The sequence below is a fragment of the Meleagris gallopavo genome, chromosome 1 (genome assembly GCF_000146605.3).
Source record: "Meleagris gallopavo isolate NT-WF06-2002-E0010 breed Aviagen turkey brand Nicholas breeding stock chromosome 1, Turkey_5.1, whole genome shotgun sequence".
NCBI classification, from domain to species: domain Eukaryota; kingdom Metazoa; phylum Chordata; class Aves; order Galliformes; family Phasianidae; genus Meleagris; species Meleagris gallopavo.
The window spans coordinates 164065521-164086310 of record NC_015011.2 but is presented as its reverse complement, the minus strand read 5'-3'; the positions used below and the strand labels follow the sequence as shown (position 1 = coordinate 164086310).

Below are 20790 nucleotides of genomic sequence, written 5' to 3'. Positions count from 1 at the left end.
TAATCTTTCAACACTGGGAAAAAAATAGACTGTTTTTTCCAAGGTGCAAAATTGTCGCTCTCAAGCCATGAAAATCTGTCAGTGTTAGTTATTTTGGTTTGCTGTTGTGCATTCAAATTGTTGTCTTCACTGGGTGTCAGAACAGCATGTCTGAGCACTGCAGCCACTATTGGGCTGCTAGTGTCCAAGGTGGAAACCTCCCATGCATGTGTGTCTGGACACACAACCAAATCTATGTTTGCACACACGAGTGTTTTTATGCATCCAAGAGAAATACAGCCTGGCTCTATCCAAAAACACGACAGAAACTATTGGCAGTGGCAGGCAAAAAGACAGGCTGCCCAGAGAGTCTCCTTCTATGGAGATATTCAATACCTGTCTGGATAGCTACCTGCGTGACCTATTATGGGGCACTTGCTTTAGCACTGGGTTTGGACTTGATCTCTTGAGTTCCCTTCCAACCCTTGCAGTTCTATGATTCTCTAATTCTGTGAAATGACATGTCCCAGGGCTAATACTGAGAATCAAATAAAGATTGTACACTTAAAAAATAATACCGAACAGATAAATAACTTGTGGTAGGGGATGGCAGAAGTGGGATGGTAACTTAGCACTGGTGATGAAGTGCAATCCCCAAAAGCACAGTTGGAAGAAGTATACATCCCTGTTATTTGTGCAAAGCAATACTGTGGCAAAACCAGAAGGTGATTCAGGCAGCACCTGTTATACCAAAGAAGGAAATGAGGGCAGTTTTCCAAGACCGTGTGGATATTTTTACGGATGAAAAAGTTACTCCTAACCTCCCAGAATGCAAACTAATAAAAGAAGTTGTTTTATACTATGTACTGTGTTAGGAAATAGTAATCGTTAAATGAATTTTACTGTTCTCTACTTTTTCTAGACCCAAAGATTTCATGAGAAAGATATTTTTTTCTTCCAATATTCTACTTGAAAGAGAAAGAAGCTGTAAAACCACATCAGATGTTCTGGCAGATTTTTCTTTTTACCTCTCTGACTGCCAATTCTAGATATTTGTTCCTCAAAGGTTTCATTGTCTTCTAGTATGCCAATTTCTTAATAGAAATTAACTCTTGTTCTGCCAAATTGAGGCAAATTACTAGTGTTAAATGCTTTCAAATTTTTGTAATATGAATATGTGAGCATTCAATTCTTATGTAAAATATTCACAGGAGTTCAAACTTGATCTTTTCCATTCTTAAAGTGCTTCATCATTTCTGATTGCTTTCCATTTAAATTATTTCATTTAGGAATTAATTTAGTAATTATTTCTTAAGATTTTTCAAATGTAAACTTTCTATCTTCTGCCAAGTTAGTTTTTATAATTTCAAGCGATCATAAACCTTTAAATATCTGCCTAAGCTTATGTACATAGCCTTTAAAATTAGCTATGATCAGTGAAAGCATGAAATACTGCATTTTGAGTCTTCAGATATGTGGCTTATCTACTTAGTATACTGATCTGTGTTCAATGTAGCACTGTTATGTCTAAAATACCTTAATAATCATATATTCACATACATCTGAGAGCAAAACCTACGCGAGCAGAGTTGATTCACTTTTTTTTTTTTGGTAATCCTTTGTAACTCTCTCATTATCTTTCTTTCTGAAAACTAACAAACTCACCAGCACATTCAACAGGAGTTGTCTCCAGCTCTAAGGCTTGTGTCCTGGTTATTCTACAAATGGGCATTATGCCAGGACATGAAGCAGACTGCTGTGGTAACAGTGATGGATGATAGTCTCCTATTCCTAGACTCAAGCCATCTATCCAACTTCTATTAATGCACCACTCTGCAGCATTAATACAGTTAAACTTGGGATTTTTCTAGATCCTCTCAGAAAGGTGGCAAATTTATTGGCTTTCCTTTCAAGTGACTTTATCTGTTCCTTTTTTTCTGCACCTCAGAGCCCAGACTGGTATTTCCTTTGGATAGATCATCTATAGACTCTCTCCCTGGCTTGTCAGCACTGTGCAGGTGGGGCACACATCAGCTTCTCTATAGAGGCAACCAACAATCTCTTAAAAGTTCATAACAAGATCTTCCATGTTCAGAAATCCAACTGAGTTTTCCATCACTGCAAAGTAATAGTTTTCACTATTCAAGCAGCTATATTTCATTTCCAAAATGCTTTATGGATGGTACTCACGCCTCCTCTCAGTGCTCATGTGATGTATGAAAGCATTTCATTGGAAAAATGACAGTGTATTCAAGATCACAAAGAAGGAAAACCTGCACCTGGTTAAAAAGCTGTACGTGTAATCAGTAGTCTTGCCACTGACCTCGTAGGTTTTAGATTAGTGCCTGTAAATGCAGAATTAGATTTCAAGAACTTTTGACTCAATCCTTATCAATAGAACTCAACATGATTATATTCTGGATGCAAGGTGTCCCAATGCACCTAGTAGGATATATCAAGAGTGTTGTCCCCAGAACTCCGCCCATGATTGATTCCTGTGATAAGAAAAAAATGGTGACAAAGCCATGTACTTAACACAAGCACAGTTACATATAAACTCACATTTCCTTGAACAGGAATTTCTTGGCAGAAATTAGTGGGAAACTTTTTATTTCTACTTAAATCTTAGAATCATGGAATCATAGGGATTGGAAAGGACCTCTGGAGATCAGTGAGTCCAAACACCTGCTAAAGCAAGTACCTTACAGTAGGCTGTGCAGGAAAGCATCCAGGCAGGTCTTGAATATCTCCAGAGATGGAGACTGCACCCTCTCTGGCAGCCTGTTTCAGTGCTCTGTCACTCTCACAGTAAAGAAGTTATTTCTCATGTTCATGTGGAACTTCCTGTGTTCCAGTTTTTGCCCATTGCCCCTTGTCCTGTAGCTGCACACCAGTGAAAAGAGTCTGGCCTCAATTCATTTGACTCCTGCCCTTTATAAATTTAGAAGTGTTGATTAGATCCTCTCTGAGACTTCTCCAGTCTTAGCAATCCCATGTCTTTCAGCCTTTCCCCACATGGGAGATACTCCAGGATCCTTATAATCTCTGTGGCCCTCTGCTGACTCTCTCCAGATTATCCCTATCTTTTTTGAACTGGGGAGTCCCGAACTGGCCACTGTGGCCTCACCAGGGCAGAGTGGAGGGGGAGGGTCACTTCCCTTGGCCTCCTGGCTGTGCTCATTTAATGCACCCAGGATACCATTGATATTCTTGACCACAAGGGCACATTGCTGGCTCATAGTCAACCTGTTGTCCACCAGGACACCTGCTATGATTGATATTCAATCTAAAATCTCTCCCTCTCACCTCCCTGTTGAAGCCATGGTAGCTGCATTTGTGGACTCGAATGTCCTTGTTGCCATTTCCCCTAGATTTGCTTTTCTTTCTGTCTATACCACTGTCATTTGAATACTCTGAAAACTGTACCTTTTGAATCCTACTGCCTTTGATTTGGTTGTCTGTACTGTGAGTAGTTTGCTGTCGTTTCAGTTATCTGATCTTGTAGAGAAACTGAAACACATCTAATAACTGCTCTACAGAGAAAAAAAGCAATGGTTAAATACAGCCTGTGATAATTGTGATACAGTCATGAGATGAGGCTGTTTCTCCTTGGCTTTCACATGGGACTTGAAAGATACACACAGGATGGGAAGAACTTAGCCTTCTCTCCATCTTATAGTATCATCTACTCCACATGCTCCATTCTTATCTCATAATGCTGTGGCTCAGTTATGAATATTTGATTTAATATGCGATTTCATGCCTGGCTATGACTGTAGCTGCATTCATCTGGAAATGGACAAGGCATCTCCTGCATTTCCCAGACGCTACAAGAGGATTAGTATGGCACAGTACATAGAGAGCTCAGCAGACCACACCTACAGAAAGAAAGTGTGGCCTACCATAACTGCTGAAAGTCTAGCTTTTAAAAAATGAGATCAAGCAAATAAGCATGTCCTAAGGACTTCTTTGAATTGTATTATGCCCTTTCACCTCTGACTTTCTTTCTCAGTTCACTAGCCATGAATATTTAATATGGCCACTGCTGCATCCCAAGGAATGAATGACAGGTTCTGAGTTTCAAAGCTTAATCTGAAAAGCAGTGCATATATTCAGTATTGAAAAGAAGCATTGCACCCAGAGCAAATCCTTTTTCATAAGCCCACTTATTAAAAAAAGTAATGTAATATCATGAGTTTTCATTAATACAGTCTTCAATAAGCCTAAAGCAAATCCTTGCTGGCTATGCACTTGCAGTGCTTTTGTACTGAGCTAGCTGAAAGTGCTGAAGGCTCACAGTCCACATATGGAGAGCAGGGGGCATGCTCTCCAGGTACAAGCTCTACTGAAGTAGATGTTGTAAGTCCTCAGCTGTTGTTCCCACAGAAGATGGATATGGATGTTTCATGGAAATAAGAATGCTGATTTTCAGCTTCCACAGAGTGCTTTACACCTGTGAAGTGCTAGAAAAAATGTGAACAAATTCTCACCAGTAGGTGAATATTACAGTATTTGTTTTGCACATGTGGAAATTAAGATATGGAAATGTCATCAGGCTTACTCAAGGCCACACTGCTTTTCAACAGCAAATTTAGGATGAAGAAACAGGCCTCTCTGGTTACATCAGTTGATCATGCTGCCTTATAGCAAAATGTAGCTCAAGTTTCCTAAACATAAAAACAAATCCTGGGGAAGGAGTCGTTTCCCTCTTTGCTTCTTCAAAACAAACAAGCTCCCAAGCTACCAAACCCTGTGTTTACATGTATCATTAAATACTTTCCAGTTGCTAGCCAGAAAACTCAGCAGAAAACCTGTAGAACACCAAAGTAACTCTCTTCTTTTAAATAATTGATGATACCAAATAGCAGCAGTGTTGTGCCAACAAAGAGATTGGTCTCTCAAAATATTTTATTCATTATGCCTCCAGAAACCCAAAGCCTTGTTTTTGAAAAAAGCAAATTTCAGAAGTTGGCTCTCAGTTCATCTAAAACATCTGCTTATTACAAGTCTTGGTTTTACAGCACTGGTGCTCTCCTGTAAATCTTTCAGCTTTAAATAGTATATATATGAAGTCTTGGCAAAGAGATCAGGAAGAAGAAAGAGTAGTATTTGCCAAATACGCATTTTACTTTATGAGGCTATAGTGGTGCATTTTAGTGATATGTGTGTTGAAGAGAATCTACTAATCCGATTAAATAACAGGACAAGAAGGAATTAATTCCTAGGTTAAGAAACACCCCATTCTATGCAGCTGAAAGTTTATATTCTTGGATAAAGAGGTTAGAAGTCTTGGATAACTACACTTATATAAAACAGCCTAAAATTGGTATTTCTCCATGGTGTTTGTAAATCAAGGTCACATGTCAGAAGACTATGTTGTGATAAATCTGTCTGTCAATTAGATGGAGAGGGCATATCAATGTTAAATGATATTCTTTGTACACTCTGATCAGAAGGCAATGTAAACACCACAGCGGCATTATGAAATAGTAAATTGCATTCCAGATAATAGCGGATATTCATGATGCATGGTTTTACACTTTAATGTGATGTGTTTCACGCAGTCATGTTAATGTTTTAAATTATGTAACGTTCCTTTCTTTATGCTTTTTTTTTTCCCCCCATTAGAAATGGACCAGTGCAAATGCATCTCCCTCCTCCTCTCCCACCCCTTCTCTATCTCACTGCTCTTCCCCTCCCCTTTACTCTCTCTTTTCCCTTTTCCTATATCTCTTTTTCCTTTTCCCTTCTCCTTTTTTTTAACAGTGATACTGGGAGAGAAAAAAAAAAAAGCCTGAACTGAACTTAAACTGTCTTGCAAGAAATTAATAACAAGTACTTTTAAGATTTAAAAGCTAGGATTTTATGTTATATGCTTACAGATTCAATCTGTGTACCAGGCTTTGATCCAAGCCTTAGCATGATGACTGGAATCACTCCGATTAACCCAATGATACCAGGCATGGGGTTAGTGCCACCACCGCCACCAACAGATGTGCCTGTAGTCAAGGAAATAATTCACTGCAAAAGCTGCACACTCTTCCCTCCAAACCCAAGTAAGTGGGCCTGATGAAAAAATGTTATTCTCCTAAATGTATTTTCTGAAACTTTTTTATCTAATAAAAACTATGGTTTGTAAGTAAAGTAAAGCATGTATGGTGTTTCCTTACAAGTTCTGCTCCGTGTTTAAATCATGGTGGAGTGTCAGAGCATGTTCACTCATCTCTGCAAGGTCATGTAAAAAATTACACAGCTTGCACAAAAAGGAAAATGAATTACTTAAGGCTATCAGAGTCTGAAAAACTACACTACTACTTGTAGTACACATCTGTCTTTCTCTTACATCACTGTCACAAAATATAAGTCTGTCCAAACCAGCAGTGTTTGTGAGTGTGGTGAAAGCATCACTGTGGATAACAAGTTCTCGAGATGTCCTTCAGAGAGGTTTGAGTCAGAAGTCCATCCTGCAGATGTTTCTGAGCCATGGGTAGGGAATACTAAGGTCTTTCATCCAATGAGCCCTTCCTGGTTACTCTCCCCATGGCTAGCTAGTGGAAAGCCTTAGTGCAGTGATAACTTGCTAAACAGGCAAAGAGTTTGGAGTGCTGCTCCAAACCTCTTCCATCTGGCTTTTGAGATATAACTGGGGAACCTAAATTAGATTACTCTCTGAAAATGCCCACGTCTCTGTGTTGGTTATATGGCACCAATCCTCTTTATGTCCACCCATAGATGGAACCAACCTGGACTTATCTATGGATGAACATGGATGGCCCTGAACAGAGCACCTTATACCCAGGCTCTGCATAGCTACAGCACACCACCAAGATAGAAAGAAAGGGAAGCTGTCGTTTTTCTCCTAACATTTTTGGAGAGGCAGAATGCAGATGGGTTGTTTCTCTTTGAGGACCAGGCTCCCTTCTGCCCCCTCTGGGACTTTGTGCAAATGGAAAACTTCCCACTGAGCCACCACGACAAGGGCAGAGCAAAAAGCCTAATTTTGCTTGTGCCAGCCCCAGGAATTTAGTTTTATAGCAATCAGACCAGCTGTTTTCACCATCATTATGAAGACAAAAGAGAAATTTAAGCAAATAGTCTAGTGGTCTGAATTTGCAATGTAACTAGATCATGGTTTAATCAAACTGACTGTGTGAATGTATATATGGATATACTAATATTATAGCCCCCTTTAGTATGTTAAAGGGCCAAAAAAAAAATAAATATATATATATATATATTAATTCATATCAATTAGAAATTCCTGCTCAGAGAATTACTGTTAGATGAGTGATCTAGCAATTTACATCTAAACAAGGGGAAGCGTTGTGATAGAGCGTATTTTTCACACAGTCCTCAAAAAAAATTAACACCTTTCTGATTTAAGTGTCCATATATATATGTATATACATAAAAATAAAATTTCTAGCCACTCCATCTCACAAGAACTTGTAAACAGTGAAGTTATCCTCCTTGCACACTGGCGTCCTCTCCGTTATCTGGCACAAAGACAGAAGAGATAACCGGTGGAGCACCTTCATCATGTTGTCACTTGATTGTGTTTCCTGCCTTGTTTTTCTGTTTGCTCTGGTCCTGTACTCTGAGAAAGAAATGGAATTATGCTAAAACTAGGGAAGGGTGTCCAGTCCTCCTGGCTTCATGGGCTGCTTTTCAGGGGGCTTAAACTGCTGCAGCTTGATGAGTGTAGTGAGTGAGGGGTGTAAGGAGGAGATGGTGAAGGTACAGAACCTTTGAAACAAAGTATTTTTCTTTTTTGTGTGTGCATTTTCTAAAAGGAGACTGTGCAGGGGAAAGAAGATCCTTTTAAACCTTAGACTGGAGAATGACCTATAAGTGGCAGGAATTAGGCTCTGAAAAGCCACCTAAAACTTGAAAAGGTTTAGATTAAAGTAGCCAATTTTGGACAATTTCTGCACTGTTCATTTATTTTGCTTCTCCCTCTCTGCCAACTCCATGCTATGTCAAATAACTGTTGCTGCCCTGAACTGAATAGAACCAATGGATCAAAAGACAAATTTTATATTCCAATGTGATTTCTGTTTTGACTTAGATCTTCCACCACCTTCAACAAGAGAGAGACCTCCTGGGTGTAAAACAGTGTTTGTTGGAGGATTACCAGAAAACGCAACAGAGGAAATTATTCAGGAAGTCTTTGAGCAGTGTGGAGATATAACAGCAATTCGGAAAAGCAAGAAGAATTTTTGTCACATTCGTTTTGCAGAGGAGTTCATGGTTGATAAAGCCATTTACCTTTCTGGTACTTCATTCTCTAATGGATTTTCTTTGCTTCTCATTTGTATTTTGTGATGCTAATGTTTGCTTATTTTCTTAGCTTTTATCCCAGCAAGTCTTTTTTTGAGCTCAGTGGCTCTAGCTTGGAGTGGGAAGGGGCAATTCTGCATTTGTCTGTGTCTGCCAAAACTTGTGAGCCGTTTTGTATGTTGAGTATCCAGGAGCAATTTCCTGCCATCCCACAACAATGCAGCAGACCCTGAAATTCACTACAGAACAATCTTGTTTTCGATTTACACAGGTTTATGTAGTTTTGCTCACAGGTTGTAGAAAGAGGAGGGCACCAGGCCAGGAACGCTGCTGTTTTCCAGTGCCAATTTCTGTGATAGCCTGGCAATTTCATTGGCATATTTTTATAGATTTGAAGAGCAGTGTGAATAAAGTCTGCCTTTATGTGTATAACCACCTGGGTTAGATTCTGAGACCCATCTGTGGGCTGTGCCTTTTGTCTCCCAGTGTCATGAGTGCCATAGTATTTTAAGTGTAAAGTTCCAGAGTCTCTTTTATTTTCCCATAAATAATCAGACCACAAAACCATAATTCACAGGGAAAAATAGAAAAATAAAAAAAAATCAGCCTTGCTTTCTCAAATCAGGCTTCATTGGCTGTCAGTGTCCTTTATACGAGGACTGACTTCCCAGCCTTCCCAAATGAGCCCTTCTCCACCTTCATAAGTTGTATTCTATTCCCTATGTGTCTTCACTGACCAGTTCACCCCTTAGTCCTGTCTCTCTGTCCCTCTGGGACCCTCTGTCTTTGTTTATTCCCACAAGTATCATGTAACACCTTCACCCTACATGCAAGGTACTTATAAGTGAATGAGGGCTGGAGACAACTCCTTTATCAAAAAGCCAGTTGACACAGACAGGCTTAACCCATCTTGTGTAGGGTTACTTTGAGGAGACCCCAAGCGACCACCAAAAGAGATCTAGGGATGCAGTTAATGATTGGGTACCTTGTCTGAGTTCCCATCCTAACCGTTTTTTGTTTTGCAGCAGAGCATCTCCTCGATGTCCATAGAAGGCTCACACAGTTAGAAACCAGTGGTTTCCTAAACCACCATTGACTACATCTTAAAATGAAAGAAAAAAAAAGAACATCTGAGGTTTGGAAATCTATAGTCAAGAAAAAGTTCTCTCTGTCACATTTTTTTCCTTCTAATCTGGCTGCCTTATTTAAATGTTAGTTCAAATAGCTATACAAAATTGTGAATTTTATGAGACTTTTATGAGAATTTTATGAGTATGGATTTCTTTAAAATATTTTTGCATTTTGATGTTTCCTTCAGATCAGCACTTCTTTATACGTTTTTCTTTCTTTTGTTTTTCATTTAATTATTTTATTTTCACCCCATTTCTTCATCCCTCCTCGTCCTCTCCTCCTTTCCATCCTTCCTGTTTATGTGTTTATTCATGCATTACTTCCATGACACTGTACTTTATGGGAGCAGGTTACAGACCTTGCAGTAGTAAGAAGAGGCAGTGCATTTCCCAGGTTCTGTCCTAAGGAGGTTCCAGCTCCACAGCAATAGAGCACTGGTGGAGGAGCAAAGAGAAGGCTCACAAAATGCAGTAGGAGCTGGGATTACTCTATATAATAAATTATAACAGTAGCAAAAAAGAGGCCATAGAAAACTTCAGAAATGTACAGACTGCCATCCTGGGGAAGAGCCAGTGTCCCATTATCTCAGTTTCCCAATTTTCTGTAGCTCAATGCTCCATTTGTCTCAAAGCAAAGTTTTATTTTAGTTTTCTGTGGAAAAATCCTGGAGCATCAGATCTGATGATTGCTAGAAATTTTCCCATTCTGTCGTGCGCCCTCACTTATGTATGCACCCAGAACAAAGGAGGCAAGAAGAGATGGAGGAGGCAGATTCCCTTTCTCATCCTCTTTTAATGATTTTTTCCGCCAGCATATTTCTGAGTTCTTGGTCCTTTTCTCTGTACTGTTCTCTAAGCCTTCCTTCTTCCCCTTCATTTCATCATAGTCACACTTCTGCCTCCACTGCCTTCACTGCCTCTTTCACCTTTTCTCCCCATCTCTCTTTTCTTCTCCTTCTAAAACTTTTAATTTAGTCCCTCTGACCAGATCAGGACAAGCAAACAAACAAACAAAACAGTAGAGCTGAGATGGAGAGAAGAGAAAAGCAGGGGAGCTCAGCAAGCAACTTTCCCTTCTTTTTGCCACCAGCAGTGATTTCTGCAGACCTCTGCAAATGAAACAAGGAACACTGAATGTCTCATTGCAAGGCAGGGAGGTCAGGCATTAAGGCAGGGACACCTTTTATTTGTACTGAAATATTATGTTTTTCTAATCAAATTTGTATTGTTTTCAAACATAATATATTCTGAAATGATGATGGAAAAGCATACTGTTACGGCCTTTTATTTTCCCTGGGAGAGACAAGAGAGAAATACAAACAGAATTTGTGGTAAATACGGTATGCCTGTTATATTAGGGAAGAATCCTGCCTTTGATATCTGTAACATAGTGATAATTTTGTCTACCTAATCAGTTTTATCTGTCTACCCCATCTAATCTCATCAAACACAGTATTTATCCTGTGCTTATCGTCAGAGGAATGCAAGTGATTAGAAAATCCATTAAGCAGTTTAATCGCTGAATTTTTTCCTTTCTACTCCCAACTAAAATTGTGTAAAAGGAGACAGGAAGATGGGTAAGAAACCCGTGATAAAAAAGTTGACTTTAGGAAGGTTTTCATTTAGTCCTGGAAGTTGCATTTTGGTCTCCTGAGGAGAAGGCTTTCCACAATCAATATGTCACCCCATGAGAAAGCTTTTTCTTCAAACTCTATGTACTTTACTCTTGTGGCTAATGAGTCACAAACTCCTGCAAACCTGGATGGCCCTGTACTTGAAATAAGGGCCAAACAAGTTGCTTCAGACAAACCTGCTTATACCCCCAAAGCCTAAGGATGCATTTTTTTTCTATGACAGTACCTTCCCATGTGAGTTTTCCTTTAGTACCATATACTGGTTTCTGTTTCATGTTCTCAATGATCGTCAGCATTCTGATCTAGATCCCCAGTTAGCAGTTGTTGACTGGTCCCCAGTATAGCAGCACTCAAAGGTAAGTCAAACTATGGAGTTTTTACTAGATCAATGATATGGAAGTACTGTGTTTGATTTTTGTTTAGCACCCTCATTAATTTTTCTTGCTTCTGCTCCTTTAAAGCAAGGAGCTTGGCAATTTCCCAGTTTTTATTCCTCTGCCATTATGTATGTGAAACTGAAATAAAAAATGACAGGCCAGGCACGCAGTTAATGCTAGCTGCAGTCCTGAGCAAAAAGCTGGGAAAAGGGTTTTGTGAGGGCAATTCATTGTCTGGGCAGGAAGGCGGAAAAGGCAGGTGATTCTCTCGTGCAGTAAATACTCTCAAACATCAATACGGTTACATGATGTTGGAAAAGAGCCTGCCATCCAGCTGCCCTGCAGCTCAGATCTACCATCACAGATGGGTGCCTGAGGATCACATATATAAAATAGATCCTGCCAGTCCTGCTTCACTGCCTACATGGTGTCTTGCTGTCTGTCGACCTGTCAAGGAGTCTGTTCTTCACTAGAGAGGTCACTGGTCCTGTAGTGTCCCCAGAGCCTGATTTAGAAGGGAACAAGAAGACATGCCAAAGAGGGATTTGCTTTTTGTTAAGGGAAGAATGCCAAGCCCTGAGCAATCTGATCTAATTTTGAAGTCACCTAGATGAGTGCGTGTACAAAACTGTACAAGCACAGACCTTTACAATAGTTGTTTTTCAGATTAAGTATGGCTTTGAGGACCTTGCTCTCTGCAGTGTTGTATTTCTCGGCATGCCCATAAGCCAACATGTTCCTGCCAACAAGGCGAAAGATAGGGGAGAAGAAGAGAGAACGTGTATTCCTGGAAAGGGCAGCCCAGCTGGGAGATCTAATTTTAGGTTCACAAGACCCAGAACCCTGGCAGTGTCCTTTCACATTGCTGATAACACCTTTTTGGCACAAAGCAGTCACTATGTGCAGAATGCATCTTGGGTATAACATTTGTCATGGTTATCAGAGTAACTGCACCACTGATCCCGTCATGTCTACATCTCTGGGGAGAAAAACACAAAGTTGTCCCCTTGTTAGCTCAGATCTCCAGGCTGAAAGGCCACTCACACTCTATTCTTCTGTTTTGTCTCACTGGATATACGATACCTGCAATTATTCTCTCTTGTGACTAAAGCTACACATAGCCTTTTTGGAGAAAGGGTAGTGTGCTATCCTCTCAGTAGAAGAAAGTGGAGCAAAGCAGAGGAGACTTGATATTGTTTGCATCTCTTCACCCGAAGCTTGTAAACCTTGGAAAACAGATCTGGTCTGATCCATGGAAGTTTTTTTTCACCTTCTGGCTTTGAGGGACCTCTGAGACACTTAGTGTGAGCTTTCCATCTGGTATTCTTGCTGGAAAATGAAAGGTATACCTCCTCCTAACTGACAGGCTACTTAACTCCACAAGAGTTTTGAAAGGAAAATGTCAAGCAAAAAGCACCCAGATTGTTTGTTTTGGAAGGTGAATGGAGTTAAATCCACCCGATTGATCACAAGTTGTGTTTTTCAGAGGTCAGTACAGGGGCCGGCCCTGTTTAATATCTTTACTGATCATTTGGACAAGGGGATTGAGTAAGTTTACAGATAACACCGAGTTGAGAGGAAGTGCTGATCTACGTGAGGAAGGTCGCACAGAGAAATCTGGATGAGCTGGATCAATGGGCTGAGGCCAGTTGTATCAGGTTTAAAAAGACCAAGTGCTAGGTCCTGCACTTTCGTCACAACAACCCCATGCATTGCTGCAGGCTTAGGGTATAATAGCTGGAAAACTGCACAGAGGAAAGGGGCCTGAGGGTGTTAGCTGACAGCTGGCTGAACATGAGCCAGCAGTGTGCTCAGATCTTCAAGAAGGCCAATGACATTGTGGCTTGTATCAGAGAAAGAGCAGTCAGCAGCAAAAGGGAGGTGATCATCCCTCTGTAGTCGGCACTGGTGAGGCCACATCTTGAGTGCTGTGTTCAGCTTTGGGCCCCTCACTACAAGAAAGACATTGAGGCCCTGGAGTTGTGTCCAGAGAAGTGCAGGTAAGCTGTGAAGGGACTGGAGCACAAGTCTTATGGAGAGTGACTGAGGGAACTGGAGAAGTGGAGGCTCAGGGGGAACCTTATCTCTACAACTCCCTGAATGGAGGTTGTGGTGACGTGGAGGTCGGTCTCTTCTCCTATAGAACTGTGATAGAACTAGAGGTAGTGGCCTCAGGTTGTGACAGGGGAGGTTCAAGTTGATATTAGGAAAAGATTTCTTCTCAGGAAGAGTGACGAGGTATTGGAACAGGCTGCTCAGGGAAGTGGTAGAGTCACCATCCCTGGAGATGTCAAAGAAACATGTAGATGTAGCACTTATGGGCACAGTGATGATGAGTTGATAGTTGGACTACATGTTCTTAGTGGTCTTTTCCAACCTTCATGATTCTTTGATTCTATGATCACTATATGTGTGGTATTTAATGTTTGACATCGTCTCATGTGTGGTGTAGTACAGCCATTCCTTTCTCTTCATACAGCAAGATGTCTTTACAGCAGTAAAATAGAGTATGCCTAGATATGCTTTCTTGGTAAAATGCTCCTAACCTACTACTTAACTTTGCTGTCCCTGGAGAGAATTGAAGACTGAGTTTTAAATTTAGTGATGAGGTGCTGAAGCTCTTCAAACCACCATGACTGAAAGGTAGATTCTTTTGGATTACTGTTCAGAAATGGCAAACTTCTTTTTCCTGCCATTTTGAAGAAGAGCCTCCTGTCTGTGGAACTATTTCACAGTAGTTATAGTAGTGTTTCTGAAGAGCCTTGTTATGTGTCAGTTCTGCCCAGAGTTCATACCCACATCATCCCATGATATGAGAAGTCACGGCTGGACTGTTCTGTTACTGCAGTTATGGCAGTATGTTGATACGGAAAAATCTGAGCTAGCCCTGTGCAGACTGATTAATTTTACCTGCAGCTGGAGGTCTGTTTACAGCTTTCTGCTTGGTGTTCTCTCACATCTTCCCTGAATCAGCATTTTAAAAGTCAGAGAAACTGTTCTGTGAGTATCTTTCAGCTGTGGAAATAAAACTTGAAAAAAGATTGGTGCCCAGCATATGTTCTTCCACAGGATGGCCATGAAAGGCTTCTTTTATAGCTTTGGTGTGATTTGTTCATCTTTTGAATGCAGCCAAGGATTTCAGTTCAGAGCAGAGCCCTGTTGCGCTGTTGTACAGCCCTGACTTAAACAAAGCCAGTGCAGTCTGCTAACTTTAATATATGATAAATCGATCAAATTATGAATATGTAGGCCTCTAAAAATGAGATGTGATAGGTTATTTGTTCTGAAAGAGGTCTTGCAAGTATCTGATAAATCTTTCCATGGTCTTAGAATTGGTTTAAAGAATGCTCAACTTAATGTTTTTATACTATTATTGGCTTTATATCAGATTAATTTGTAGGTGGTTTGTGTTTGCTGCCAGATTATGTGGTGTTAGCAGTTAGGAAGCTTCAAAAGATCTAGCATCAACACAGGTATGACATCACCTTCTTTGTGGCTCAGCAATTTAGGTAATGCAATTTTCTCATTCAGCTACGGTCATGATGTTATAAATTTCAGCCTTTTCCCACACTTCCCATTCCACTGGTGGGCTGGATAACAGCACTAAACCATTCATGGTCTGAACAGCATCAGGGGAAGAAGAACTTTACATTGAAACCAGAGTAGATTCTTTTTTAGTGGTGGTACCCTTTCCTTTAATAAATGTTAGAAGTATCAGTTGGAAAAAAAGACATATTTGGAAAGGCTCATGAGCAGGAATGTAGATTCTGTACCTTTGGGGCTACTTTTTCAGATCATCTATTATGTTGATAGGTGATGCAGAAAATTGCAGTGAAAAAATGGATGAGTGTTTATCTTCCTGTGAAAGCGCAATGATCGACAGATACTGTGTGGATAAGTGGGAGCATGTGATTGTATATTTCAACTGCACTTGAAGTGGAAAAAAAAAGAAAAAAAATGAGCAAAGAAGTCCTGCAACAGTTAGTTCTGCTTGTTGATTTCAGGTTACCGCATGAGATTAGGATCTAGCACAGACAAAAAGGATTCAGGCCGCCTTCATGTTGATTTCGCTCAGGCAAGAGATGACTTTTATGAATGGGAATGCAAACAAAGAATGCTGGCCCGAGAAGAACGCCACAGACGTAAAATGGAAGAAGACAGACTGCGCCCTCCTTCTCCTCCAGCAATAATGCATTATTCTGAACACGAAGCTGCTTTGCTGGCTGAAAAATTGAAAGGTAAGCAGCATTTCATACTTTGCAGTGCATTATTCCTTAAGAACAGGGGCCATCCAGAAGTCAGAACATGGGAGATGGTTTCTCTCTGATGTATTTCATTACTTGCCCTGTTAACCTTCCCCTAATTCCTCTGCCATTTTTATGCCAGTCATAATGATACTCATCCGCCTGCTAGAAATGTAGGGTATCTGTCCATCTAGCTGTGCTTTAACAGCTGGAACACAACTTACAGAAAACTACATGGTGTTTTTTTTTTTGTTTTTGTTTTTGTTTTTCTGCTTAGTTGATGCTCTGGAAGTGTTCTCATAATAAGACAACCTGTTACACACATCTTCCATTTTAAGGACCTGATTCTTAAAATGCTTTTATTTCACCAGTGATATTTTGTTATATTACATGCATGTGACTGTCCAAATTCCTGGTTTTTCAATTGCTCTTGTGACCTGAATTTTAACATACATTCAGATGCAGTGGCATAACTTATCTCTGACACACACCATCCATTCTTTCATTCCCTCTTTAGGGAATTACACATGCAAGATAATGCATTGTTTTGTTATGTGTTTGCTTGCTTGTTTGCTTCTTCTGGGTACACTTAATGACTTACTAATTTACAAAACTGAAGATTTCCATCTTTAAAAGTTAACATACAAATGAAGAAGCAAAGAAATAAAAATATTCATGGTAAAGACATAATTTAAAAAGTAACAACTCCTTGTACCTCTTAGACTTGTGTTGGTTTTCATTCAGCATTTAGCAGCTGTGCTTGGCATTCTTTCTCCACGTGGTGGTCAAGCACGTTACCTGCTGTGTGCCAGCCAAGTCACAAGAAACTGTCATTCTTGCCACTGTTTCAGAATTTCCCAGATTAGATGTAAGCTATCTAGCTGTCAACATGTTGGTCTGCGTTCTAACTCTGAAACATGTTTGGGAAGCTACTGGAGAATGGTGCAAAGTTGTTGCGTCTTTGAAGCATGGAACAGAGATGCACCCTACTGTCTCTTTGAGTACTGCATTGATCACTGTTTCATCAGTTGGTTGCTAGTTCGGATAACTAATATTCTGGATGCATACACGCCTCTATTAAATACCTCTTGAAATAACTGGAAGATTGTTAAAATAATGCAGATAAATTGACAGGCCAAGAGGAAAAGAAGAATGAATCACAAGTATAAGATTTTTTTGTTTCTTACCTAGCTTCCAGTCCAGTTCCTCTAGAGCTTATACAGTACAGTAGTTTTAGATTCATCTGTTCTCAGAATCTGTTTTCAATTGAATATTTTAGGAGTTCATCTTTTATAGGGAAGTTTTTCTTAATGTAGTAAGGCCTAGAGGTTTCCTGAGCTAAGCCAGAAAATGCAAGAAGTCTGGGCAATTTCTTCCGTATGGCTAGCCATTGCTTGGGGTAAGGAAATGTGGATTTCCGCAAGATGTTTGAGATGTCTATATTTAAAAGAGGTTTTCTTTTCAGTCTGGGAAGCTTCCATGCTTAATTAAGATTTATTTCAAGCTTTCAGAGCTTTGGTCCTTTGAAGGACATTTGACCAGAGCAAATAAATACAAGAAATTGAGAATTGAAAATGGTAAGTTTATTTTTTATGAGTTAAAAGGCATTAAAATCCAGCAAAACAACATATTGCAGTTTTAAGAACTTAGTTAATTAACCATTACACTTTAGCAAGATTAAGATAACCAGTTCTGTACCTGTACAGTTTCACAGAATCAATCACAGAATTGTAGGGGTTGTAAGGGACCTCTAGAGATCATTGAGACCAACGCCCCTGCCAAAGCAGGTTCCCTACACCAGGTCGCACAGGTAGGCGTCCAGGCAAGACTTGAATATCTCCAGAGAAGGAGACTCCACAACCCCCCTGGGCAGCCTGTTCCAGTGCTCCGTCACCCCCACCGTGAAGAAGTTCTTACGCACATTCGTGCAAAATTTCCTATGCTGCAGCTTATGTCCAATTCCCCTCGTCCTGTCTCCACGTACCACTGAAAAGAGACTGGCCTCACCGTTATGGCTGCCACACCTCAGATATTTATAAACCTGGATCAGGTCCCCTCTCAGTCGTCTTTTCTCAAGGCTAAACAGACCCAGTTCACTTAGCCTTTCTTCATAGGGGAGATGCTCCAGGCCCTTCACCATCTTTGTGGCCCTCCGCTGGACTCTTTCCAAGAGATCCCTGTCTTTTTTGTACTGGGGAGCCCAGAACTGGACACAGTACTCCAGATGAGGCCTTACCAGGGCAGAGTAGAGGGGGAGGATCACCGCCCTCGACCTGCTGGACACGCTCTTCTTAATGCAGCCCAGAATGCCATTGGCCTTCTTGGCCAGGAGGGCACACTGCTGGCTCATGGCCAACCTGTCGTCCACCAGGACGCCCAGGTCCCTCTCTGCAGAGCTCCTCTCCAGCAGCTCATCCCCCAGTCTGTATTGGTGCATGCAATTCTTCCTCCCTAGGTGTAAGACCCTACACTTGCTTTTGTTGAACCTCATCCAGTTTCTTACTGCCCAGCTCTCCAGCCTGTCCAGGTCTCGCTGAATGGCAGCACAGCCTTCAGGCGTGTCAGCCAATCCTCCCATCTTCGTATCAAACTTGCTGAGGGTGGCCACTATCCCCTCATCAAGGTCATTGATGAAGATGTTGAACAAGACCGGACCCAGCACAGACCCCTGGGGGACACCACTGGTTACAGGTCTCCAGCCAGACTCTGCACCACCAACGACGACCCTCTGCGCTCTGCCAGTCAGCCAGTTCTCAACCCACCTCACTGTCCACTCGTCTATCCCACACTTCCTCAGCTTTGTTATAAGGATGTCGTGGGAGACAGTATCAAATGCCTTTCTAAAATCAAGGTAGACTACATCTACCGCTCTTCCCCCATCCACCCAGCATGTGACAACATCATAGAAGGCCACCAGGTTGGTTGAGCACAACCTCCCCTTGGTGAACCCATGCTGACTACATGTTGTTGGGGATGGAAAATCTGAAAACAAACCCTCCCTTCTTAATTGGTTTCTATTGTACTAGGTTATCTAGGAAGTAAAGATGGGGTCCAATCATTATACTTCTGAGTCCTATACTCTGCTTAACTTTTCCAATGACAGCCAGTTTCTGTGAGGGTGAGAGTAGAACATTAGGGTCTTCCTTGGGCAACACAGACTCACCATGAGTACTGTGTGACACCCTAAAAATAAAGGTCAAACTGCACAAAAAATACATCTTTCATTGTGAGAAGGGGCAGTTTGTGTCATCACATATTCAGAATTTAAATCTGGGCTTCAGCGAAACTAACGGGCGATATATTTGTATACATATGTATACATACATATGTTTGTATATGCACATGTTTATAAAATTTGGTGTCAATATATCTGTTCTCTGAGTGACACCAGATTTGCATTGCTGCAAAGTCTGAACAATATATCTTACAGAAGAGGATCAAAATATATCTGCTCTTGACAGGATTTGCCTTGAAAGTGTGGTTGCTGAGTAGATTCCCTGCAGTTGTTTTCTTAAGTCATGACCTCCCCATGATACCTGCCTCAGAAGAGTCCTGAGCTCTGCTGCTGACTCACGAGGTAGAGCTGCAGGTCCTCAGTGTGCCAGTTTCAGCTCCTGCAGTGCCTCCAGAACTTCACCGAGCAACACTAGCTGTAAAGCATGCCAAATAGCTGAACATCTGTCATCCCAAGACACCGCTCTGCAATCACAGATGTAGACAACTTGGTCTGAGTCCAAGGAACTTTTGTTGTCAAAATAACCTTGGAAATTCTTGATGGCAAAGAAATGTAACAGTGAGCTGAGATGAACTAGACTCATCGGACAGTCTCCTGTTGTAGTCTTTAGATATTTATTGGTTCTATAGCAGAGGTGACAGTATCTTTTTTCACCTTCCACAAACTGTAGAACAAGACTTAAAGAAGTCATTGTTTTTGCATACTAGACTTGGCTGGAAGTTCTCACCTTAATATTGCCAACATGTTCCTCTGTATTTCATGTACTAAAGCCACCTGGTATGGCAGTCACTACTGTGGAGAAAAGTGGGTGATAGAGGTGGGCTGAAGTGGGTGATAGAGAAGGCTCTGGGTGAAGTGGGTGATAGAGAGGGCTCTTTTATGCTCACTGGAAACAGAAGTTCATTATAAAATTTCACTGTTAGTCTCTATTAGTATGAAGCTTCAATAAAGTATCAGCTGGATTCTCAAAATACACTGCCTGGTGACTGGGGCTGGGAGCTGGGATACCTCCATTGTGTGTGAGGCCATGCGTATCTCCAAAAGCCTGAGGGGTTATGGCTTACTATTCACTGCCTGTGGACTATCCCATATCCCTTCATTTGTGGAAAGAACTTGGTTTGAACACTTGTTTTATGCACAAATTGTTGGAACTAATGAGAAACTATGAGTCAGTACAATTCATCACCGCTTTCCATTTTAAACTGTGTCAGACTGTGATGTTTAATGGCAATAATTTCACTTTTCTGTTTCTTTTTTTTTTCTTCGTTCTTTTCTTTTTTTTTTTTCTTCCTCCGCTAAGGTCTTCAGGGTCCTGCAAATGCAATCCTTCATAACTATTTCCTTGATGGCAGTGTGAACGTTTTTTTCTGTAGCTTATAGCCAAGAGTATATTCACTTTTCTTCTCTCTAAATGTATACAGTGTTGTTTATTTCCCTATCCACCTATTACATTTTGCCATTGCCACTTTTCACTATGTGGCAGTGACATATTGCCAGCATTTTGGGGATAGGTCTCATGAATCTGAGCTAGTAGCTCTAAAAATTTAGGCCCACACTACTAACTCTCATTGATTAAATGCTTTTTGAGCTTCTCTGCATTGATAATTTGTGAGTGATGTTCTCTGTTGGTCACCTCCAGAGCCAAAACAGGGAGAAGCCAAGGAGATGATAGTTCATAGAAAGAGAACATTTACTGCATTGGGAAGATGACTTGTCACAAAATACTTGATTTAAATGTGTTTAATGCACTCCCATACAATGTTTGCAAGCCCTCTTCATTAGTCACAGCAGATTTAGTACAAGAAGGCAAAAGAAAACTGAGCCTGGATTGTCAGAATGAAATGAGCTCCAGCAGTCAGACTAGGTAGGTAACATGAGGAAGCTCCTGTTCATACCAGGGCTATGCTTATT

The 20790-nt window shown here is 40.8% G+C and overlaps 1 protein-coding gene across 1 annotated transcript; it reads left to right on the top strand.

Moving 5' to 3' along the window:
- The first annotated feature begins 5841 nt into the window (after window positions 1–5841).
- On the top strand, window positions 5842–15742 carry LOC104917507 (ecto-NOX disulfide-thiol exchanger 1-like). The gene is made up of 3 exons (XM_010728835.3): window positions 5842–6035; window positions 8048–8254; window positions 15405–15742. The coding sequence occupies exons 1-3, from the start codon at window positions 5852–5854 to the stop codon at window positions 15725–15727; spliced, it is 714 nt and encodes a 237-aa protein (XP_010727137.1). The 5' UTR covers window positions 5842–5851; the 3' UTR covers window positions 15728–15742.
- The last annotated feature ends 5048 nt before the right edge of the window (window positions 15743–20790 follow it).